This window comes from Balaenoptera musculus, chromosome 12 (genome assembly GCF_009873245.2).
Source record: "Balaenoptera musculus isolate JJ_BM4_2016_0621 chromosome 12, mBalMus1.pri.v3, whole genome shotgun sequence".
Lineage (NCBI taxonomy): Eukaryota > Metazoa > Chordata > Mammalia > Artiodactyla > Balaenopteridae > Balaenoptera > Balaenoptera musculus.
The window spans coordinates 19,565,489-19,591,424 of record NC_045796.1 but is presented as its reverse complement, the minus strand read 5'-3'; the positions used below and the strand labels follow the sequence as shown (position 1 = coordinate 19,591,424).

Here is a 25,936-nt window from a genome sequence, read left to right as displayed (position 1 = left end):
CTGTATCCAGGATCCACCAGGACTCAGCTATTTGCTGAACATCTGACTCAGTAAAATTGAATAGTGCAGAATCTGGTGACTAGTAAATGCTCAATAAACGTTAGTTCTTGTAATTGTTACTGTCATCATCTTCATCATCACTTTCACTACTGTGAAAAACAAACAAGACATTATGATTGTTTGTTTTTGACATTATGACACTATAATTTTCTATTGTCCACAAAAATAAAAAAAAGTCATTGATAGTTAACAATGTTGGCTTAAAATAGACTTTAAGTCTTGCTGAATTGCTTCATTCATGCAAAACTCATAGCTCTATTTGTGAGACTTTTGTCTTTCTCTCTCCCCACCCCAATCCCTGCATTTTTTAGTGATGGCTGGGCAGACAGAGATGAAGTCATTGAAGGTTATGAGGTGGAAGCCAACGGGGGAATCACGATAAAGCTGCAGTCTCCAGAGGTCAGGTCCTTTGATGATTATTTCCTGAAACTGAGGCTGGACACTAATACGCGGAATCCCTGGTTCCCTGAGTTCTGGCAACATCGGTTCCAGTGCCGCTTACCAGGACACATTCTGGAAAATCCCAACTTTAAAAGAATCTGCACAGGTAACTCGTGTTTACAACATCACAACTCAGATTTTGGTCATCTCTTCCAGTTTGTTCAATAAGTATAGAAAGTGCCAAGGCTGGAGATACAAGAATTAAATTGCCAACTTAATTTCTAAAATAGCTAAAATGAGGAGGGAGTGTGTATTGCCCCAAGGATTCATGTTTCTATATTCTGGAAACATGGAGACTGCTTTGGTCTCTGGTGGGACAAGTTATAAGAAAAGATAAATAAAGGAAAAGGAAACTGAGAATTCAGGTATTTAGTATTCAGGCCAGAGGGAAGAGATTGTATTGCACGCATGCTTAGGAGATGCTAACCGCAGACATAAGTAAGCAGCACTGGTTTGATCCCTTTTTCTTCTTTAGGACTTGCTTTGATATAAAAGTCAGCAGAAGATAAGGTGTCACCTAGGGCCACACCACCAACATGGGTGTATATGGGCACAAGCGACAAGAAGGGACAGATACTTCCCATGCACTACTCACTAGAGGCATGCCAAAGAAGGGCGGCGCATTGTTAAAGGTCTTTCAGGGCTTGATGAACTCCACAGGATGTCTCCCTTCTCCCTGCCACCAGGAACTACCAGAGCATTAAAGACTCTATCCATGACCAAATTTGTATTGTAGCACAGTGATGTGACACATATTTCCTATAACTAGGCTGAGAAGATTTTATTCAGAAATGTCTAGACCCCATTCATTCACACAGCACATACAAAGCACTGAATACACCCCTCCCAAAAAAAAAGGACAGAAAGGTGTATAATTCATGACTCTTGACCTAGAGAAACTTGTGGTCTCTTTGGGCAAATCAAAACAGATAATACGCATGATATAGATAAATAACAACTGAAGACAATGAGTTTTTATAAGACAGGGTAAGAATAATGACAAAAACTATTTCTACTTTTAATAACATTCACATTTTGATATTAGAAAATTATTTTAAAATACCAAAATATGTAAATGCAGTGATTTGTGTCTAACTTGATAAAATTCAGCAGAATTCACTGGGAAACTGTTTGGTGTGAATCTATTTTCAATCAATCAAGGTTTTTAGAACTCCTTTGGTATGGCTTCTTGGGAGGCTAAGAGCTAGGAGAAGAGGAAAAGAGTTGCTGAACAGCTAACCACCTCTGTCACATATCTCTACTTTCTCTCTTCTCTCAAATAATAGACCAATAGAAGTTAAGAATTCTAGTGGACCAGTAAGCCACCTAGTGCATTCTCCTTATCTGCAAAATGAAGACATTGAGGATAAAGGGGCAACATTTCCTTAGGTTCATTTAGTTAATGGCAGCAATGGGATTAGAACACTCACCTCCTAAATACCACAATGCTTGACTACTTTGGACTTAGAATTTAGTAATAGATTGTCTTTTATTGTTTTCTAATGAATGTTGTTTTCTTAAACTATAAGATCTTTGAAGATAGGGAGTTCTTATAACCCTCATAGAACCTGTACACCACTGATCTCTGGAATCTCAGTCATTTCTTATTAATGTATTGATCAGTTAATTTATGTTGTTGTCAATGAGTTTTACTTTATTTAAGGAAAAGTTAGGACTATTATTTTTCTAAATGAAATATATTTCACTGATTCAACGTTCAACAAAATTTATTGAGCACCTAGTATATGCAAGGCTTTATTCTAGGAGATGGAAATACAGCTGAAAACAAAAGAGGAAAAGAACTGTTTCAATAACCTTACATTTCAGTGCAGAGAAATAAATAGAACAAAAATAAATTAAGCAAAATATATTCTCATTTAAGTGATCATAAGAGCATGTTAAAAGGGAATGGCCAGAGAAAGCCTCACTGAGAAGGAGACATTTGATTAAAGATGTGAGAGTGAGCCAAGCAAACACCTGGGAAGGGCATTCCAAGCAGAGGAATAGCAAATAAAAAGACGCACCGGCATGCCCGGCTTAGTGGGAGAACAGTAAGGAGCTCAGGCTGCCTGAAGCCAGTGAGTACATTGAATAGCAGGTGAGAAGTCAGAGAGGCACACAGGGGAACAGGTCCTGCAGGACTTAACTGTCCCTTGTGAAAACTTTGGCTTTGTTCTGAGTGAGATGGAAAGCCACTGGGAAGTTCGAGCACAGTAGAGACAGGATCAGCCTTACTTTTTCTGAACAGAATTACTCTTGCTGCAGTTTTTAAGTTTTGACAAAAGGGGGAAAGTCAGAAGAAGGAAGCAGAGCAGTTAGGAGGTTGCTGTAATAATGTAGGTGAGAGTGTGGTGGATTGGGGCATGGTTGTGGCAAGCAAGATGGAGAGAGGTGATTGAATTCTGAGGATATTTTGAATGAGGGCTGAGGGGATTTGCTGATAGAATTGTGAAAAATGACTCTGGTCTGAGCAACTGAAAAGATGGTGTTGCCATTGACTGAGATGAGGAAGACTCCAGGAAAAGCAGGTTAGGGAAAGATCAGGAGCTAAATTTCAGATGAGTTAAGTTTGAGGTGCCTGTTAGTGATGCAACTATATATGTCACTTTGATACTGTGTTTCATTAGTAGAGTTCAGAATATTACTTTTTAAACATGTTTGGATGTCTTTATTTAAGGATTTCCAGGAAAATATCTTGAGACCTGAGCTTTCAAAACAAAAGTTAGAATTCTGCAGCCATGTACAATAATACTTTGGGTTTTCATTTGTCACAGTATATGCAAATGTCAAGGTTAAAATCTAAACTTGGTTAACATTCATAGCAGGAAAAAAAGATTGGCACATTCATGAATTGTTCTTATATTATGCTTGACTCTCAAAGCTATTTTTAAGAGCTTCTTATTTGATTATAAAATTTGATAAACATGTTTTTATTTGCATTTCATTCTGGAGTCAAGTTCAGCAAATATTTCCCTTTGTTCTTAGTTCTAAGGAAGACAGAAGGCTTATTTAACTTCTCTACTTGGAACTAATTCATAAAAGTTATTCATCTTTTCTGCTGCAAATATCCTAGAATTTTATGTCTGTGTGCATACATTCATGTAAACTAACTCTTCAGTTTTAGTCTGTGTAGGGAATTGGCTTCAATTTTATTGCAGATTGACAAAAAATTTCACTTTATGTATCATTCTTATCTACTTGATATTCTTGAATAGCAAATGAATTCTGTAGTCTTCTAATGAATATGCAGACACACTTATGAAAATTAATGTAAAGAAATAGAAGTAACCTTTCCATACTATTCATAGCTACACTTTCTGACATTTATTTTTACCTCTTCTAATTGGGTCATTTTTGTGTTTTGCAAAGTTTTGATATTGCAGTTAGTTTCCATAGAAACCTTTATTGAGCTTAATTTCAGATGTCACTATTTAAATAAAGAGTTTACATGCTCTGGATTGTCAGTTTGAATATTAAGGGTCCTGAGCTCAGGCTGAATAATTTGGGAATCACTGTGGCTAATTAAAAAGTACTTCATGAAAAGTCTACATCACTGCTTAATTAGTTGAGTATATCAAGGGACTGGAGATGTGTTGGAAAAGCACTAACTAAAACATCAAAGTCTAACTTCTAAAAAATTAATCATTGTGAAATCGATTGGTTCAAGATGGTGGAGTAGAAGGACGTGCTCTCACTCCCTCTTGTGAGAGCACCAGAATCACAACTAACTGCTGAGCAGTCATCGACAGGAAGACACTGGAACTCACTAAAAAACATACCCCACATCCAAAGACAAAGGAAAAGCCACAATGAGATGATAGGAGGGGCGCAATCACAATAAGATCAAATCCCATAACTGCTGGGTGGGTGACTCACAAACTGGAGAACATTTATACCACAGAAGTCCACCCACTGGAGTGAAGGGTCTGAGCCCCACATCAGGCTTCACAACGTGGGGGTCCAGCAACAGGAGGAGGAATTCCTAGAGAATCACACTTTGAAGGCTAGTGGGATTTGATTGCAGGACTTTGACAGGACTGGGGAAAATGGAGACTCCACTCTTGGAGGGCACACACCAAATAGTGTGCACATCGAGACCCAGGGGAAGGAGCAGTGACCCCATAGGAGACTGAACCAGACCTACCTGCTAATGTTGGAGGGTCTCCTGCAGAGGCGGGGGGTGGCTGTGTCTCACTGTGAGGACAAGAACACTGGCAGCAGAAGTTCTGGGAAGTACTCCTTGGCGTGAGCCCTCCCATAGTCCGCCATTAGCCCCACCAAAGAGCCCAGGTAAGCTCCAGTGTTGGGTTGCCTCAGGCGAAACAACCAACAGGAAGGGAACCCAGCCCCACCCATCAGCAGACAATCGTATTAAAGTTTTACTGAGCTCTACCCACCAGAACAACAGCCAGCTCTACCCACCACCAGTCCCTCTTATCAGGAAGCTTGCAAAAGCCTCTTAGCCTCATCCACCAGAGGACAGACAGCAGAAGCAAGAAGAACTACAATCCTGCAGCCCGTGGAACAAACACCACATTCACAGAAAGATAGACAAGATGAAAAGGCAGAGGGCTATGTACCAGATGAAGGAACAAGATAAAACCCCAGAAAAACAACTAAATGAAGTGGAGATAGGCAAACTTCCAGAAAAAGAATTCAGAATAATGATAGTGAAGATAACCCAGGACCTTGGAAAAAGAATGGAGGCAAAGACGGAGAAGATGCAAGAAATGTTTAACAAAGACCTAGAAGAATTAAAGAACAAACAAACAGAGATGAGTAATACAATAACTGAAATGAAAAATACACTAGAAGGAATCAATAGCAGAATAGCTGAGGCAGAGGAATGGATAAGTGACCTGGAAGACAGAATGGTGGAATTCACTGCTGTGGAACAGAATAAAGAAAAAAGAATGAAAAGAAATGAAGACAGCCTAAGAGACCTCTGGGACAAGATTAAATGCAAAAACATTCACATTACAGGGGTCCCAGAAGGAAAAGAGAGAGAGAAAGTACCTGAGAAAATACTGGAAGAGATTATAATCAAAAACTTCCCTAACATGGGAAAGGAAATAGCCACCCAAGTCCAGGAAGCGCAGACAGTCCCATACAGGATAAACCCAAGGAGAAACTCGCCGAGACACATAGTAATCAAATTGGCAAAAATTAAAGACAAAGAAAAATTACTGAAAGCAGCAAGGGAAAAACGACAAATATCATACAGGGGAACTACCATACGGTTAGCAGCTGATTTCTCAGCAGAAACTCTACAAGCCACAAGGGAGTGACATGACATATTTAAAGTGATGAAAGGGAAGAACCTACAACCAAGATTAGTCTACCCGTCAAGGAGCTCATTCAGATTTGATGGAGAAATCAAAAGCTTTACAGACAAGCAAAAGCTAAGAGAATTCAGCACCACCAAACCAGCTCTACAACAAATGCTAAAGGAACTTCTCTAAGCCGGAAACACAAGAGAAGAAAAGGACCTACAAAAACAAACCCAAAACAATTAAGAAAATAGTAATAGGAACATACATATCAATAATTACCTTAAACGTGAATGGATTACTGCTCCAACCAAAAGACACAGGCTCGCTGAATGGATACAAAAACAAGACCCATATATTTGCTGTGCACAAGAGACCCACGTCAGACCTAGGGACACATACAGACTGAAAGTGAAGGGGTGGAAAAAGATATTCCATGCAATTGGAAATCAAAAGAAAGCTGGAGTAGCAATACTCATATCAGATAAAATAGGCTTTAAAATAAAAAACGTTACAAGAGACAAGGAAGGACACTACATAATGATCAAGATATCAATCCAAGAAGAAGATATAACAATTATAAAGATATATGCACCCAAGATAGGAGCACCTCAATACATATGGCAACTGCTAACATCTATAAAAGAGGAAATCAACAGTAACACAATATAGTGGGGGACTTTAACACCTCACTTACACCAATGGACAGATCATCCAAAAAGAAAATCAATAAGGAAACACAAGCTTTAAATGACACAATAGACCAGATAGATTTAATTGACATTTATAGGACATTCCATCCAAAAACAGCAGATTACACTTTCTACTCAAGTACGCACGGAACATTCTCCAGGATAGATCACATCTTGGATCACAAATCGAGCCTCAGTATATTTAAGAAAATTGAAATCATATCAAGCATCTTTTCTGACCACAACGCTATGAGATTAGAAATCAATTACAAGGAAAAAAACGTTAAAAACGCAAACACATGGAGGCTAAACAATACGATACTAAATAACCAAGAGATCACTGAGGAAATCAAAGAGGAAATCAAAAAATACCTAGAGACAAATGACAATGAAAACACGACCATCCAAAACCAATGGGATGCAGCAAAAGCAGTTCTAAGAGGGAAGTTTATAACAATACAAGCCTACCTCAAGAAACAAGAAAAATCTCAAATAAACAATCTAACCTTACATCTAAAAGAACTAGAGAAAGGACAACAAACAAACCCAAAGTTAGCAGAATGAAAGAAATCATAAAGATCAGAGCAGAAATACATGAAATAGAAACAAAGAAAACAATAGCAAAGATCAATACAACTAAGAGCTGGTTCTTTGAGAAGATAAACAAAATTGATAAACCATTAGCCAGACCCATCAGGAAAGAGAGGGAGAGGACTCAAATCAATAATATTAGAAATGAAAAAGGAGAAGTAACAACAGACACCACAGAAATACAAAGCATCCTAAGAGAATACTACAAGCAACTCTATGCCAATAAAATGGACAACCTGGAAAAACTGGACAAATTCTTAGAAAGGTATAACCTTCCAAGACTGAACCAGGAAGAAATAGAAAATATGAACACACCAATCACAAGTAATGAAATTGAAACTGTGATTAAAACTCTTCCAACAAAAAAAGTCCAGGACTAGATGGCTTCACAGGTGAATTCTATCACACATTTAGAGAAGAGCTAACACCCATCCTTCTCAAACTCTTCCAAACAATTCCAGAGGAAGGAAAACTCCCACACTCATTCTATGAGGGCACCATCACCCTGATACAAAAACCAGACAAAGATACTACAAAAAAGAAAATTACAGACCAGTATCACTGATGAATATAGATGCAAAAATCCTCAACAAAATACTAGCAAACAGAATGCAAAAACACATTAAAAGGATCATACACCATGATCAAGTGGGATTTATCCCAGGGATGCAAGGATTCTTCAATATATGCAGATCAATCAATGTGATACACCATATTAACAAATTGAAGAATAAAAAACATATGATCATCTCAATAGATGCAGAAAAAGCTTTTGTCGAAATTCAACACCAATTTATGATAAAAAGTCTCCAGGAAGTGGGGATAGAGGGAACCTACCTCAACATAATAAAGGCCATATATGACAAACCCAGACCAAACATCATTCTCAATGGTGAAAAACTGAAAACATTTCCTCTAAGATCAGGAACAAGGCAAGGTTTCCCACTCTCACCACTATTATTCAACATAGTTTTGGAAGTCCTAGCCATGGCAATCAGAGAAGAAAAAGAAATAAAAGGAATAAAAATTGGAAAAGAAGAAGTAAATCTGTCACTGTTTGCAGATGACATGATACTATACTTAGAGAATCCTAAAGATGTCAGCAGAAAACTACTAGAGCTAATCAATGTATTTGGTAAAGTTTCAGGATGCAAAATTAATGCACAGAACTCTCTTGCATTCCTGTACACTAATGATGAAAAATCTGAAAGAGAAATTAAGGAAACACTCCCATTTACCATTGCAACAAAAAGAATAAAATACCTAGGAGTAAACCTACCTAGGGAGACAAAAGAACTGTATGCAGAAAACTATAAGACACTGATGAAAGCAATTATAGATGATACAAACAGATGGAGAGATATACCATATTCTTGGATTGGAAGAATCAATATTGTGAAAATGACTCTACTACCCAAAGCAATCTACAGGTTCAATGTGATCCCTATTAAGTTACCAATGACGTTTTTCACAGAACTAGATCAAGAAATTTTACAGTTTGTATGGAAACACAAAAGACTCCGAATAGCCAAAGCAATCTTAAGAAAGAAAAACAGAGCTGGAGGAATCAGACACCCTGACTTCAGACTATACTACAAAGCTACAGTAATTAAGACAATATGGTACTGGCACAAAAACAGAAATATAGACCGATGGAACAGGATAGAAAGCCCAGAGATATCCCATGCACCTATGGTCAACTAATCTATGACAAATGAGGCAAGGACATACAATGGATAAAAGACAGTCTCTTCAATAAGTGGTACTGGGAAAACTGGACAGCTACATGTAAAAGAATGAAATTAGAACACTCCCTAACACCATAGCCAAAAATAAACTCAAAATGGATTAGAGGCCTAAACGTAAGACTGGACACTATAAATCTCTTAGAGGAAAACATAGGAAGAACACAGTTTGACATAAATCACAGCAAGATCTTTTTTGATCCACCACCTAGAGTAATGGAAATAAAAACAAAAATAAACAAATGGGACCTAATGAAACTTAAAAGCTTTTGCACAGCAAAGAAAACCATAAACAAAACAAAAAGACAACCCTCAGAATTGGAGAAAATATTTGCTAACGAAGCAATTGATAAAGAATTAACCTCCAAAATTTACAAGCAGCTCAGTATCAAAAAAACAAACAACCCAATCCAAAAATGGGCATAAGACCTAAATAAACATTTCTCCAAAGAAATTATACAGATTGCCAACAAACACATGAAAGGATGCTCAACATTACTAATTATTAGAGAACTGCAAATCAATGCTACAGTGAGGTGTTACTTCACACCGGTTACAATGGTCATCATCAGAAATCTACAAACAATAAATGCTGGAGAGGGTGTGGAGAAAAGGGAACTCTCTTGCCCTGTTGGTGGGAATGTAAATTGATACAGCCACTGTGGAGAATTGTATGGAGGTTCCTTAAAAACTAAAAATAGAACTGCCATACCTCCCAGCAATCCCACTACCTGGCATATACCCTGAGAAAACCATAATTCAAAAAGAGTTATGTACCACAATGTTCATTGCAGCTCTATTTACAATAGCCAGGACATGGAAGCAACCTAAGTGTCCATTGACAGATGCATGGATAAAGAAGATGTGGGACATATATACAATGGAATATTACTCAGCCATAAAAAGAAATGAAATTGAGTTATTGGTAGTGAGTGGATGGACCTAGAGACTGTCATACAGAGTGAAGTAAGTCAGAAAGAGAAACACAAATACCATATGCTAACACATGTATATGGAATCTAAAAACACAAAACAAAAAAAAAATACAATTCGTTTTGAAGAACCTAGGGACAGGACAGGAATAAAAACACAGACATAGAGAATAGACTTGAGGACATGGGGATGGGGAAGGGTAAGCTGGGACGAAGTGAGAGAGTGGCATGGACATATATACACTACCTAATGTAAAATAGATAGCTAGTGGGAAGCAGCCGCGTAGCACAGTGAGATCAGCTTGGTGCTTTGTGACCACCTAGAAGGGTGGGATAGGGAGGGTGGGAGGGGGGGAGATGCAAGAGGGAAGAGATATGGGGATATATGTATATGTATAACTGATTCACTTTGTTATACAGCAGAAACTAACACACCATTGTAAAGCAATTATACTCCAATAAAGATGTTAAAAAAAAATGAACACACACACACACAAATGACTAGAAGAAAAACAGAAAACAAAACAAAAAAACACTAAATATGGTACAGAGAGTTTTCATGATTTTTGTTGTTACTATTTTTGGATTGTTCCCTCACTGTAGGTTACTAAATACGTAATTATTGTTCTATGAACATGACCATTTTGTGCTCCCTTGAAAACAAATATTACCATTTTCTTGAAATATGGCAATATTAAGATTTGCTGCGGCTGGCAGCATATTAACTGTATGAATATACCAGGTTCATTATTTCCTCACCAGCTTTTTTCATAATCTAGTATATTTACAGCCATAATTTTACTTTCTCCCCTTATTCTTTGTACCAGTGGGGAACAGATTGTCACAATGCTTTTTAAAGCTAGTATATCCTTGTACTTGGTTGTTATCCAAGACATAATGAAAGAATTTTGATGGCATCTCTAATGCTTACCAATAGCTGAGCACTAGTAAGATAATGACAGCCAGTCTGATTTGACAAAATTTCAAGACCTTCTGGGCATGTGTATTATTGCCCCAGTAGTTTGGAGACTGCCATTCACAATTTTTAGACTGGTACTAATTTTTATAATATTTTTGCCTCATCAGGTTTTAAACTTTATGAACATTCTGTTTTGAATTAACTTATTATGTAAGGTTGTATGAAATTGGTCCATTACAGTTTGATCGAGATTAAGATCATCTATGAACTGAAATAGGTTCCAGTTTACTTCAGCCCATTAGGTCCCAGGGTAATAACTTCTCTTTGCCTTTATAAGCCCAAATACCAGTATGCACTCTTGAAGTATATCATCAGCCTTTAACCATGACCTCGTGAATCTGGATTGACCTTACAGCTTATTAGTTCCAAGTCTAGGTCTCAAGAGGCTTGACGTACTCCCATTCTCTTTCTTGGAGTCCTCCCTCAGCTATATGTACACGCCTGAGTTAGCCTTCCAGAAGGTGAGAAATAACATGGAGCAGAAATAGGATAACTTCTCTACTGAGGTCATTCTGGGTAAGCCAATTCCCAGCCAATCCACTAGCTTACTGTTGATATATGAACAAGCCCAGCTGAGATGAGTCATGTACAACCCAGAGGAGCTGAACACCCCAGTTGACCCCCCAGATTCATGAACTAAATAAATGCTGTTGTTTTAAGCCACTGAGGCTTGGGGTAGTTTGTTATGCAGCATTGTTGTGGCAATAGATGACTGATAATGGGTCTCCATAGCCCTATATCCCATGACCCTCACATGGAGCAATAGTTGGTTTAAATAAACTGAGGAACATAATTCCTCAACTCAATGCTGGTAGAATTCTCAGTCTTTCCTCGCTGCAAGAAGAATAGTACAATATTGCGCCCTATATCTCATGGAGCAAAGCCAAACATTTTTATAGATCCTGCAATGAAGATTTTAAAGCCCCCTGATCCAAGGCAGTAAAACTATTCTTAGGAATTCTGTTGTGCATACAGGAAGTGCTGATGAATGGGTCACAGTTGCAGCTGAGCCAAACAAACACCCTTAAAACAAAACTGTCATAGGTTCTTGGACTGTGCTGGTAGAAGTTGCCTTATGGAAATAAGTTTCAAAGGCCTTAGATGTTCTTAGTCCTTTTTTTTTTAAATTAATTAATTAATATTTTTGGCTGTGTTGGGTCTTCGTTTCTGTGCGAGGGCTTTCTCTAGTTGTGGCAAGTGGGGGCCACTCTTCATCGCGGTGCGCGGGCCTCTCACTATCGTGGCCTCTCTTGATGCGGAGCACAGGCTCCAGACGCGCAGGCTCAGTAGTTGTGGCTCACGGGCCTAGTTGCTCCGTGGCATGTGGGATCCTCCCAGATCAGGGCTTGAACCCGTGTCCCCTGCATTGGCAGGCAGATTCTCAACCACTGCGCCACCAGGGAAGCCCCTTAGTCCTTTTGAGTTATAACAAGTTACCCTAAACTTGGTGGCTTAAACAATGAACATTTATTTCTCATAGTTCTGGAGGCTAGAAACTCTGAGATAAGGGGTGCCAGGATGATCAGGTTCTGGTGAGGGCCCTTAGCTTGGTTTCATCACAGAATGGAGAGAGGAAGCAAGGTCTTTTCTTCCAAGGGCACTGATCACATCATGAGGGCTCCATACTCAAGACCTAATTATCTCCCCAAATCCCTATCACCAAATGCCATCACAATGGAGATCAGGGTTTAAACATAAGAATTTTGAGGAGACACAAACATTCAGTCCATAGCAGGTGTGTTTATATCTTTTAGTTGGAAGAATGAAAATAAACTGACCTGTTTCACATCCAGACATTATAATTTCTCAGACCAATGTCATTAGACATAGATGAAGTCCTGAAAATAATATTGTACTATAAGCATAGTCTTGGTCTGCCTATTTCTTTTCTGTTTTAAATTTTGGTTGTTGGGTCTGCCTGTTTCTTTTTTTTGTATTTTTTAATTTAATTTTTAAAAATTTTATGCAATTTTTAAAGTTACTTTTCATTTACAGTTATTACAAAATACTGGCTATATTCCCCATGTTGTACAATACATCCTTCAGCCTATCTTACACCTAATAGTTTGTACCTCCCACTCCCCACCCCTATATTGCCCCTCCCCCCACTCCACTGGTAACCACTACTTTCTTCCCTATATCTGTGAGTCTGCTTCTTTTTGTTGTACTCACTAGTTGTTTTGTTTTGTTTTTTTAGATTCCACATATAAGTGATATCATACAGTATTTGTCTTTCTTTGTCTGATTTATTTCACTTAGCATAATGTCCTCCAAGTCCATCTATATTGCTGCAAATGGCAAAATTTCATTCTTTTTTATAGCTTCATAGTATTCCATGGTGTGTGTGTGTGTGTGTGTGTGTGTGTGTGTGTGTGTGTATAGATATAGATGTACATATAGATATACCACAGCTTCTTTATACATTCATCTGCTGATTAACACTTAGGTTGCTTCCATATCTTGGCAATTGTAAATAATGCTGCCGTGAACACTGGGGTGCATGTGTCTTTTCAAATAAGTGTTTTGTTTTTGTTTTTATAAATATATATCCAGGAGTGGAATTGCTGGGTCATAAGGTAGTTTTATTCTTAGTTTTGTGAGGAGCCTCCATACTCTTTTCCACAGTGACTACACCAACTTACATTCCCACCACCAGTATACAAGGATTCCCTTTTCTCCACATCCTCACCAGTATTTGTTATTTGTGTTCTTTTTGATGATAGCCATTCTGACAGGAGTGAGGTGATATCTTATTGTAGTTTTGATTTGCACTTCCCTGATGATTAACTATGTTGAGCATCTTTTCATGTTCCTGTTGGCCTTCTGCATTTCCTCTGGAAAACGTCTATTCGGTTCTGCCGATTTTTTAATTGGGTTGTTTGCTTTTTGATGTTGAGTTGTATGAACTGTTTATGTATGTTAGATATTAATCCTTTATTGGTCATATCATTTGCAAATATTTTATCCCATTCAGTAGGTTGTATTTTCATTTTGTCAATGGTTTCCTTTGTTGTGCAAAAACTTTTAAGTTTAATTAGGTCTTTTTGTTTATTTTTGCTTTTATTTTCTTTACTTATGAGACAGATCCAAAAAGTATTGCTGCGATTTATGTAAAAGAGTGGTCTGCCTATGTTTTCCTTTAGGAGTTTTATGGTATCTGGTGTTACATTTAGATCTTCAATCCATTTTGAGTTTATTTTTGTATATGGTATTAGAAGATGTTCTAATTTCATTCTTTTACACTGCACGGAATTTACCACTAGGAAACATACTCAGGTATGTTGTCCAGTTTTCCCAACACCACTTACTGAAGAGACTGTCTTTTTTTCTTTGTATATTATTCTTGCTTCCTTTGTCATAGATTAATTGACCATAAGTGTGTGGGTTTATTTCTGGGCTCTCTATCTTGTTCCATTGATCAATGGGTCTGTTTTTTGTGCTAATAACATACTATTTTGATTATTGTAGCTTTGTAGTATAGTCTGAAGTCAGGGAGCATGATTCCTGCAGCTCTGTTCTTCTTTCTCAAGATTGTTTTAGCTATTCCAGGTCTTTTGTGTTTCCATACAAATTCAAAAACTATTTGTTCTAGTTCTGTGAAAAATGCCATTGGTATTTTGATAGGAATTGCATTGAATCTGTAGATTGCCTTGGGTAGTATGGCCATTTTGACAACATTGTTAAAGAACACAGTATATCTTTCCATCTGTTTGTGTTGTCTTCAATTTCTTTCCTTAGTGTCTTAGAGTTTTCCAAGTATAGGTCTTCTGCCTCCTTAGGTAGATTTATTCCTAGGTATTTTATTCTTTTTGCTGCAATGGTAAGTGGAATTGTTTCCTTAATTTCTCTTTCTGATACTTTGATGTTGGTGTATAGAAATGCAACAGATTTCTGTATATTAATTTTGTATCCTGCCTATTTCTTATTAATACATTTGACCTGCACTGTCAAATGTGGTAGCCACTAGCCACATGTCTGTTTATATCAATTTCTATTTGTTTATTTATTTATTTACTTACTTATTTATAATTTACATAACATCATGTTAGTTTCAGGTATACAACTATGCAGGTAATGGTTTAATATTTGTATATATTATACCCATACCCACCCCCATCAGCAGGCAACCACTTATTGGTTTTATGTCACTACAGTTAATTTGTAATTTCTGCACTTTAATGGAATTGTACATTGTGAACCCTTTTTTGTCTGCCTTCTTTCACTCAGCAGAATTATTTTGAGATTCATCATTGTGCTGCATGTATCAACGGTTCATTCCTTTTAATTGCTGAGTAGTGTTCCACTATATGGATATATCACAATTTGTTTTATTCATTCACCTGGTGATGGGCAATTGAGTTGTTTATAATTTTTGATATTACAAATCAAGTTGCTATGAACATCCATCTACAAGTCTTTATTTGGACATATGCTTTCATTTCTTTTGAGTCAAGTCCTAGGAGTACAATGTAGAAAAGTAACTTCTTTTTATTTCCTCCATGGTCTATTCATTATGGAGATATGGAAACAGGAATATGAATCAGTTAGGATAGACTGGGCAGTAACTAATGACCCCAAATTCCAGTACCTTCAAAGTACAGACTGAGTTCTGGCTCAGGTCCCATTTCCTCTGCAGGTTTTCTGTGCATTTTCTCCAGGTTATCTTTACTGCAAAACCAAGCTGACAGTGAAGATTCTGTCTGGAACATTGCCCATTACTACAGAGGAAAAAGAGGGTATGGAAAATCATGTGCTGGCTCTTAGAGTTTCTACCTGGAATTAACATCCACTATTTTTAATAATATTTCATTGACCAAAGAAAGTTACATCAGCCTGACCTGATATCAGTGAGTGGAGAAGTATCATACTTTCCTTGGAAAAGGCAGCAAATATTGATATTTTGTGAACAACAATAGATCTACCATACTCTGTCTTTCTGGTTGAAATTATTTAGATAAATTATTAAGATAAATCTAATTTCTTCCTGCAAAATACATTCATCTACTCTCCAACAGAGACAATGCAAGTGACCCATCCAATGATCAGGCTCAAAGTTTAGGATCATATAAAATTCTCTACAACAGGCCAAACATGGCTCTTCTTTCATGGTCCCGTGTGTGAGAGAGACAAGTTAGCTGTCCTTCTGCACCCAGTGCATAATGGGGGAGAAATGAAAGAATTGTAAAAATAATCATTTTGGAAAAGGCAAAGTCTTAGAGATATACAGCAGTGATTGGTCCACAGAAATTCTAAAATTCCACTCAGAAGGTATCCCAAGTGTCCCTTAATGGCATTGGGAAACATTCTCTGAGTGAGCTCTGATGTTTTCCCTGGGAGAAGTTCCAAGTCTGGTGTTCTCCATGGACTTTGCATCCAGTCTCAGTAAGGTCCCTCCTTTTCAATCATCCTTTTTGGTGTCTTCTGATGAGGCATTGGGCATTGTCTTCTTTGGGGGCCAAGCAACTTTTTCAGTCTGCTTCCTGGCCCTAAAATGTTGGGACACAAAGACCATTTTAAGTCTCCAGTGGTCACAATATCTTTTAGTCTAGGCTGGTAGCTTTTTTTTTTCTCTGTAAAACTCTTTCAAAAAATGTAGCTTTCTTTTTAACTAGGTTATCCATCACAACATGTGCCAGTAGCTATGCCTACAATTCTTTTTTAGAGAATCCTCACCTTCTAGTCTTAATTTTAGAAACATTGAGCCTAACCGACTTCTAATGAAAAACCAGTCTTTGCCTCTTCTCTCTTAGCAATTTTGTTCATCTGAAAAATTTATGGGTGCAAATTAATTCCTAAAGAGATTTTAATATAACAATATGAGTTTTGATTTGGTCTTTGTCATGAAGCTGAATTTTCATTTGTCCTTTGTAGCATAAAGACCTTCTCAGTTTTATCTTTTAAGAATTGGAAATGAGAATCCATTTTATTTTCATCTCTGTACATTTAATTTTCCTACCTCCTTACCTAAATATGAAAGCTCATTTGATAAAATACCTGCCTTTCAAGTTATTACAAGTCACAATGTTATTGAATGTTATATCACTGGATAATAGTGAATTTGTGTCCTTTTGGATCCTGGTCATAGTTTCCTTGCCATCTGCTACCTGTTTCTATAAGCTTCATGTTTTATGGTTCACTGTTGTTTTTGTTGTTGTAGCATCCACCTAGTTTTAGGTACCAATTTATTTTTTGGTCAGAATAAGTTAGGGTATACTGTTATAACAAATGACCCTTAACTTAATGTCTTATATCAGGAAATAGTTATTTCTCATTCGTGCCACATGTTCATTATGTGTTAGTTAAGACTACTCCATGTCTTTGGCACTCTGGGAGCCAGTCTTATAGAACAGCTGCTATCTGGAGCATTAATAATTGTAACATGATCAGCGTGGTCTAGATTTAAAGCTTCTGCTAAAAGTTGTACTTGTCACTTCACTAACATTTAATCAATCAAAGCCACTGCTATGGTCCGGCCAAATACCACTAGAGGGAGGAAATATAATCCATCCCAAGGGAAAGGCATCTAATATTTGTGAGCAATAATACAATCTATAAAACTATTAAACCAAGATTAACACTACAGCCATAATCTTATGTGCCTAAAATATATGTATGGCTGAAAGTTTTGGAATTTTAAACTCAAACCTTTAATTGGCAGAATTACTGTGGCAAGATGCCTTGATATATTTTTGCTGAAGATGAAGAAAAATGTCCTTCCTCTTTACCAGGGGCTAAATTAATTGTAGGTCATTTTTATTAAAACAATGAATGAAAGATTCAGAACTCCAAACAGTGAGACATTAGCCAGAAGGGCGTGTCAACAAAATGCCTTTCTTTTCTAATTAAGGTAAGATTAAGTAATAATTAGGTATTACTATACAGAGTTTTTATGTTTCCACTAGTGAAGTCTTTGTTTAAAGGCTCTGGATTTGGAGTTTATTCCCATCTTAGAAAGGACAAAAAGAAAGTGGTTCCTATATAGTCAGACACAGCAAACTGCTCTAACCAAGGGGTCTTTCTTCCTAGATTTGACCTAAGATGATTGACATTCAAGGGCAGTGATAGGATTTCCTTTCTCATGTGGGGCATGAGAGGTCAATATTACCTCTTAGCAACACAGTTATTTCTTGCAAAATAACAAGCATGCACAAATTCTTTTGACATTGTAAAAAGGTTGTTAAATGTCTCAGGGTTATATTTCCCCCTTCTCATAGTAATTTATTTACATCAACCCCTAGGTATAAAATGGCCTCAGCCTGGCTGCATCATCTTCTCTTAAGTGACAGTTTTCCAAGTCTCTACGTTCAAAGGGTAAGAAGATATTGTAATGTAGCAAATGGCTAAGAATTCTTAGCTGCAACCTTCTTCACAGGATTATCCGAGTCCCTGGCACACTGTTATTAGGCATTATACTTTTTAAAATTCCTAAAATAATATGTGAAAATTAGTGTCATTTTAATTTTTACCTTTCTTATTATCACTGAGGCTGAATATTTTCTCAGATTTTATAATTTTTAAAACTTTTATCTTCCAAGATGTCCTTTATCAGAATGCCCTTTCTTGAAATTAAAATTGTTTTACTTTTTAAATTCTTGTTATAAAACTTGTACTTTCTCATTTTAAAATCTGTACACAATAAAGGAAAATCAGTCTTGGCCTTTGAGTCTTTAAAACATGTCATTAGTGACTTCTTCAGTTTTCAGGTAAGAGTAAGTCATGAGCGCCTAAGTCCTAGACTGTAAAGTGATGTGATCAAGTTAGAGGTGTGGTTATATAGCTATTAGAATTAAGTTTATTGAAAAGAAAGAATACAAACAAAAGTCAAATAGTACTTTTGAGGATATACCTAGGTATCATTGTTTAAAAAAAATAGGTGATATGAATAAATAATAATGAAAACACAAACAAAAAATATACAAACTTCCACTTATAAAATAAGTCATGTAAATGCAATGTACAGCATGGTGACTGTAGTTAATAATACTGTACTGCATATTTGAAAGTTGTTAAGAGAATAGGTGTTACAAGTTCTCATAACAAAAAAATAATAAACATGATAAATAATAGATGAATCAAGATGTGTAACGAAGGAACTATGCAGAAGTCTTCTAGTTATTTGGCACAGAACATATAAACTAAAGATATTATGAAAATCTGTACATAAGGCTAGACCATTTAACCAAAAGTTTATGTATATGTGTCTGAATGTGTTTTATGTATTAATAACTACCTTTTTTCCAATAATTATTTAAGGCAATCTACAAAAGTTTCAACAATATGACTTTTAGTGAAATAAGCAGAAAATAAATATTCCAGAAAGTTACCTATGGTATAAGGTGACTTATATATGCCTTGATTTTTTAAAAATAAACACTTTTGTAGAATAGTTCTAGACTTACAGAAAAATCATGAGGATAGTGCAGAGATTCTACATACCTCACAATCAGTCTCCTCCATTACCGACATGCTATATTGGTGGCTTAGATTTGTTATAATTAATGAAACAATATTGACACAATTTATTAACTAAAGTTCATATTTTATTCATACTTTAATTTTTATCCAATGCCTTTTTTTTTTTTTTCTGTTCCAGGATACCATTCACTGAATTTTTTTTTTTTTTTTTAAAGAAGCAATTTGTTTTCTAAAGCTTTTCTCCTGTCTAGCTGCTTTTTTTTTTTTTTTTAAGAAATTCACGTTCTTTTATTTATTTTATTTATTTATGACTGTGTTGAGTCTTCGTTTGTGTGCGAGGGCTTTTCTCTAGTTGCGGCAAGTGGGGACCACTCTTCATCGCGGTGCGCGGGCCTCTCACCATCGCGGCCTCTCTTGTTGCGGAGCACAGGCTCCAGACGCGCAGGCTCAGTAATTGTGGCTCACGGGCCCAGTTGCTCCGTGGTATGTGGGATCTTCCCAGACCAGGGCTCGAACCCGTGTCCCCTGCATTGGCAGGCAGATTCTCAACCACTGCGCCACCAGGGAAGCCCCCCATTCAGTGAATATTACGTTACATTTAGCTGTCATGTCTCCTTATGCTCATCTTGGTTGTGACAGTTACAATATGACTTTTTACAAAATGGAAATTTTGTAGAATAAGGGCAGGGAAAAACGAGATAAAGTCGAAGTTGTGTTTAGAAACAAAATACATGTCATGAGCTTACGTTCTGTGGCTAGAGATGGACAACACCTCTGACTTTGAACCACAGTGTCCAAAAGACACAGATATACAAGTTGCTTATCATCCTTCATAAAAATGAAGCTCTTCCTGGAATGGAGTCCTGAGATAACTTCCTCCTCGAGCCGTGATTAAGAGACCACTTTAGGACCAATCATTTTTACGGAAAATAAAAAATGGCTTATTAGGGCTAATCCCTATAACATATTGAAGGAAGGCTGCCGCAGACCGGCTGCAGAAAGCTAGAAGTTCCTGGCGGTGAGGGGTAAGGAACTGAAAAGCACCAGTATGGGGTCAGAAGGGCCAAGACAACTGATGGTTGCAAGGCAAGTTTATTCAAAGAGCATGAATGTATATATAGGTTTAGTACGGAACGAATATTAGACAATAAATCAGTAAACGTTGTATTTCCACATAATTCTGTCACCACTATCTATGCGCCACTATCTATGCGCCACTATCTATTCGCCATTATCTATGCGCCACTATCTATGCGCCACTATCTATGCACCACTATCTATGCGTCAGCATGCCTTATGGGCCATTCTTTGGAGATACAGACTTCCCCCTCAGGGCAGCACGTCCTTCTTCTGGGGAACAACCAGGGGCCCTTAGATCCAGAGCAGGCACCTGGAACGAAACCGGCCGCAAGCCATTTTCCTTTTTTACGCTCAATACCGCAGCGTCAGGGGTGCATACCAAGAAAGAGACAAGCAGTTCTCCGGAAAGCAGAAAGCTGAATAAGCTTACAGCTTGGGGGCCACCACAGTAGGCCAAGGTCATGATGACTACATGCATCTCAAGTGTGAGGAGGAGGGAAGACAGTGGGGTCAATGCAGTGAGCTATGCAAGCTCATTGGAGGATTGAGCATTTCCCCTGTTTTTTTTTTTTTTGGCTGCGCCACACGGCTTGCAGAATCTCAGTTCCCCAACCAGGGATTGAACCCAGGGTCCCAAGCAGTGGATGCAGAGTCCTAACTATTGGACTGCCAGGGAATTCCCGTGCATTTCCCCCTAAAGAAACGCTCCTATATGGCTGTTCCCAATGCTTCCAGGGACAACAAGGTAATTCAGTAGATTTCAAATTGGTGGTTTCAGGTTGGACCCTCCTGACCCCATCTCACCCCATTCTTTCCCCAGCTTCTTCTTTGATGAAAGACAAGCAAAGGACTTTAAACATAGGCACTGCGTGGGGGCATTTAGCAAAGGAAGACTAAAGGTCAGGGAGTTGTTGAGGCTGGTGGAACTATGAGGGCTGGATTTGACAAGCAGGTATTACAGGCACCCCGCAGATTGTGGGATTACCACCTGCTTCATCTCTGCCTGCTTCACACTCTGTTCATCTTGGTCAGGGGCAGCTGCTCATAAAAATGAATAATATTTTCTTTGGTCACATCATGTCTACAGTGCAAGGTTGCCAGAAGTTTGAAAGTACCATCTCTATTCAATTATTATATGTCAAAAACAAGATGGGATTTTCTGTAATTGAAATTATTTATATTGTTCTCTAGTTTAAAATTCCTCTGTGGACAGTATTGCTAATTAAAGCACTGCTGTGACTAAAATAAAAGTGTGACCTACTGTCCTCAACCTCCTTTAAAATATCACATACACACACACATACACACACACACACACACACACACACACACACACAAAAAGACCTACTCTAGCCTAGATGTGGGTTAGTAGATCATTATTTGATTTCTGGCTTTACTCCTTGATATAGGTGGCTCTGGAAAAATTTTTTTTAATATTTTGAAGCCTCACTTGCCTCATCTATAACATGGTAAGTATATACCAATGTTAAAGTGCAAATATTAAAATTAAGTGAAATAAATTATGTGATGCTCTTACACAAGTATTTAAATAGTAATATTGTCTAATGATATTAAATCTCTATGTATATACATGAGTATAATACATTTAAAACCATTTTACTTACCTAAACATGATGTGTGACATCTATCTTATATATCACAGTTTTTAAATGATTGTGTTCTTTCTTTTTTTTTCACATCTTTATTGGAATACAAAAGCTTTACAACGTTGTGTTAGTTTCTACTGTACAAAAAAGTGAATCAGCTACATGTATACATATATCCCCATATCCTCTCCCTCCTGAGCCTCCCTGCCATCCTTCCTATCCCATCCCTCTAGGTCATCACAAAGCACCGAGCTGATCTCACTGTGCTATGCAGCAGCTTCCCACTAGACATCCATTCTACATTTGGTATTGTAAATATGTCAATGCTACTCTCTTACTTCATCCTAACTTCCCCTTCAACCCCGTGCCCTCAAGTCCGTTCTCTGCATCTGCGTCCTTATTCCTGCCCTGCTGCTAGGTTCATCAGTACCACTTTTTTAAATTCCATGTATATGCATTAGCATACGGTATTTGTTTTTCTCTTTCTGACTTACTTCACTCTGTATGACAGTCTCTAGGTCCATCCACCTCACTACAAATAACTCAATTTCATTCCTTTTTATGGCTGAGTAATATTCCACTGTATATATGCACCACATCTTCTTTATCCATTCATCTGTTGATGGACATTTAGGTTGCTTCCACGTCCTGCCTACTGTAAATAGTGCTGCAATGAATATTGTGGTACATGTCTCCTTTTGAATTATGGTTTTCTCAGGGTATATGCCCAGTAGTGGGATTACTGGGTCATAGGGTATTTCTATTTTTAGTTTTTTAAGGAACCTCCCTACTGTTCTCCATAGTGGCTGTATTTACATTCCCCCCAACAGTGCAGGAGGGTTCCCTTTTCTCCACACCCTCTCCAGCATTTATTGTTTGTAGATCTTTTGATCGGCCATTCTGACCGATGTGAGGTGATATCTCATTGTGGTTTTGAATTGCATTTCTCTAATGATTAGTGATGTTGAGCATCTTTTCATGTACTTGTTGGCCATCTATATGTCTTCTTAGGGGAAATGTCTATTTAGGTCTTCTGCCCATTTTTGGGTTGGGTTGTTTGTTTCTGTGATACTGAGGTGCATGAGCTGCTTGTATGTTTTGGAGATTAATCCTTTGTCAGTTACTTCATTTACAAATATTTTCTTCCATTCTGAGGGTTGTCTTTTCATCTTGTTTATGGTTTCCTTTGCTGTGCAAAAGCTTTTAAGTTTAATTAGGTCCCATTTGTTTATTTTTGCTTTTATTTCCCTTACTCTAAGGGGTGGGTCAAAAAGGATCTTGCTGTGATTTATATCATAGAGTGTTCTGCCTATGTTTTCCTCTAAGAGTTTTATAGTGTCTGGACTTACATTTAGGTCTTTAATCCATTTGGAGTTTATTTTTGTGTATGGTGTTAGGGTGTGTTCCAATTTCATTTGTTCACATGTAGCTGTCCATTTTTCCCAGCACCACTTATCGAAGAGACTGTTTTTTCTCGATTGTATATTCTTGCCTCCTTTGTCAAAGATAAGGTGACCATATGTGTGTGGGTTTATCTCTGGGCTTTCTATCCTGTTCCATTGATCTATATTTCTGTTTTTGTGCCAGTACTATACTGTCTTGATTACTGTAGCTTTGTAGTATAGTCTGAAGTCAGGGAGCCTGATTCCTCCAGCTCCGTTTTTCTTTCTTAAGATTGCTTTGGCTATTCAGGGTCTTTTGTGTTTCCATAGAAACTGTAAAATTTCTTGTCCTAGTTCTGTGAAAAATGCCATTGGTAATTTAATAGGGATTGCATTGAACCTGTAGATCGCTTTGGGTAGTTTAGTCATTTTCACAATATTGATTCTTTGATTCCAGGAGCATGGTATATCTCTCCATCTGTTTATGTTATCTTTAATTTCTTTCAGCAGTGTTTTATCGTTTTCTGAGTACAAGTCTTTTGCCTCCTTAGGTTGGTTTATTCCTAGATATTTTATTCTTTTTGTTGTGATGGTAAATGGGATTTTTTCCTTAATTTCTCTTTCTGATCTTTCATTGTTAGTATATAGGAATGTAAGAGATTTCTGTGCATTAATTTTGTATCTTGCAACCTCACCACATTCATTGATTAGTTCTTGTAGTTTTCTGGTGGCATCTTTAGGATTTTCTATGTATAGTATCATGTCATCTGCAAACAGTAACAGTTTTACTTCTTTTCCAATTTGTATTCCTTTTATTTCTTTTTCTTCTCTGATTTCTGTTTTGGCTAGGACTTCCAAAACTATGTTGGATAATAGTGGCAAGAGTTCATATCCTTGTCTTCTTCCTGATCTTACAGGAAATGCTTTCTGTTTTTCACCATTGACAGTGATGTTTGCTGTGGGTTTGTCTTATATGGCTTTTTTTATGTGGAGGTAGTTTCCCTCTATGCCTACTTTCTGGAGAGTTTTTATCATAAATTGGTGTTGAATTTTGTCAAAAGCTTTTTTTGCATCTATTAAGATGATCATATGGTTTTTATTCTTTAATTTGTTAATATGGCGTATCACATTGATTGTTTTGCATATATCGAATAATCCTTGCATCCCTGGGATAAATACCACTAGATCATGGTGTATGATCCTTTTAATGTGCTGCTGGATTCTGTTTGCTAGTATTTTGTTGAGGATTTTTTCATCTATGTTCATCAGTGATATTGGTCTATAATTTTCTTTTTTTGTGATACCTTTATCTGGTTTTGGTTTCAAGGTGATTGTGGCCTCACAGAACGAGTTTGGGAGTGTTCCTCTCTCTGAAATTTTTTGAAAGAATTTGTGAAAGATAGATATTAACTGTTCTATAAATGTTTGATATAATTAGCCTGTGAAGCCATCTGGTCCTGTACTTTCGTTTGTTGGAAGATTTTTTTTTTTTAAGTTGGGTTTATTTATTTATTTATTTATTTAATTATGGCTGTGTTGGGTCTTCGTTTCTGTGTGAGGGCTTTCTCTAGTTGCGGCAAGTGGGGGCCACTCTTCATCGTGGTACGCGGGCCTCTCACTATCGTGGCCTCTCTTGTTGCGGAGCACAGGCTCCAGACGCGCAGGCTCAGTAATTGTGGCTCACAGGCCTAGTTGCTCCACGGCATGTGGGATCTTCCCAGACCAGGGCTTGAACCCGTGTCCCCTGCATTGGCAGGCAGATTCTCAACCACTGCGCCACCAGGGAAGCCCCTGTTGGAAGATTTTTAATTACAGTTTCAATTTCATTACCTACGATTGGTCTGTTTATATTTTCTAATTCTTCCTGGTTCAATCTTGGAAGCTTGTACTTTTCCAAGAATTTGTCCATTTCTTCCAGGTGGTCCATTTTATTGGCATATAGTTGCTTGTAGTAGTCTCTTATGATCTTTTGTACTTCTGTGGTGTCAGTTGTAACTTCCCCTTTTTCGTTTCTAATTTTACTGATTTGAGTCCTCTTCCTTTTTTTCTTGATGAGTCTGGCTAAAGTTTATCAATTTTGTTTATCTTGTCAAAGAACCAGCTTTTGCTTTTATTGATCTTTACTATTGTTTTCTTTGTTTCTATTTCATTTATTTCTGCTGTGATGTTTATGATTTCTTTCCTTCTACTAACTTTGGGTTTTCTTTATTCTTCTTTTTCTAGTTGCTTTAGTTGTAAGGTTAGATTTTTTGTTTGAAATTTTTCTTGTTTCTTGAGGTAAGCTTGAATTGCTATGAACTTCCTACTTAGAACTGCTTTTGCTGCATCCCATAGGTTTTGGATCGTCGTGTTTTCATTGTCATTTTTTTCTACATATTGTTTGATTTCTTCTTTGATTTCTTCAGTGATCTGTTCGTTATTTAGCAGCGCACTGTTTAGCCTCCATGTATTTGTGATTTTTACTGTTTTTTTTCTTGTGATTGATTTCTAATCTCATAGCATTGTGGTCAGAAAAGATGCTTGATATGATTTCAATTTTCTTAAATTTTCCGAGGCTTGATGTGTGACTCAAGATGTGATCTATTCTGGAGAACGTTCTGTGTGCACTTGAGAAAAAAGTGTATTTTCTGCTTTTGGGTGGAATGTCCTAAAAATATCAGTTAAGTCTATCTGGTCTATTGTGTCATTTAAAGCTTGTGTTTCCTTATTTATTTTCTATCTGGATGATGTGTCTATTGGTGT

At 37.3% G+C, this 25,936-nt stretch overlaps 1 protein-coding gene across 2 annotated transcripts in view; it reads left to right on the top strand.

Moving 5' to 3' along the window:
* GRM1 (glutamate metabotropic receptor 1) overlaps nt 1–25,936 on the top strand; it is a 398,541-nt gene that overhangs the window by 280,351 nt on the left and 92,254 nt on the right. For both annotated transcript variants that reach the window (XM_036872141.1, XM_036872142.1), the window contains exon 5: nt 372–607. In XM_036872141.1, coding sequence (XP_036728036.1) covers nt 372–607 — 236 coding nt within the window. The remainder of the gene's footprint in view (nt 1–371; nt 608–25,936) is intronic.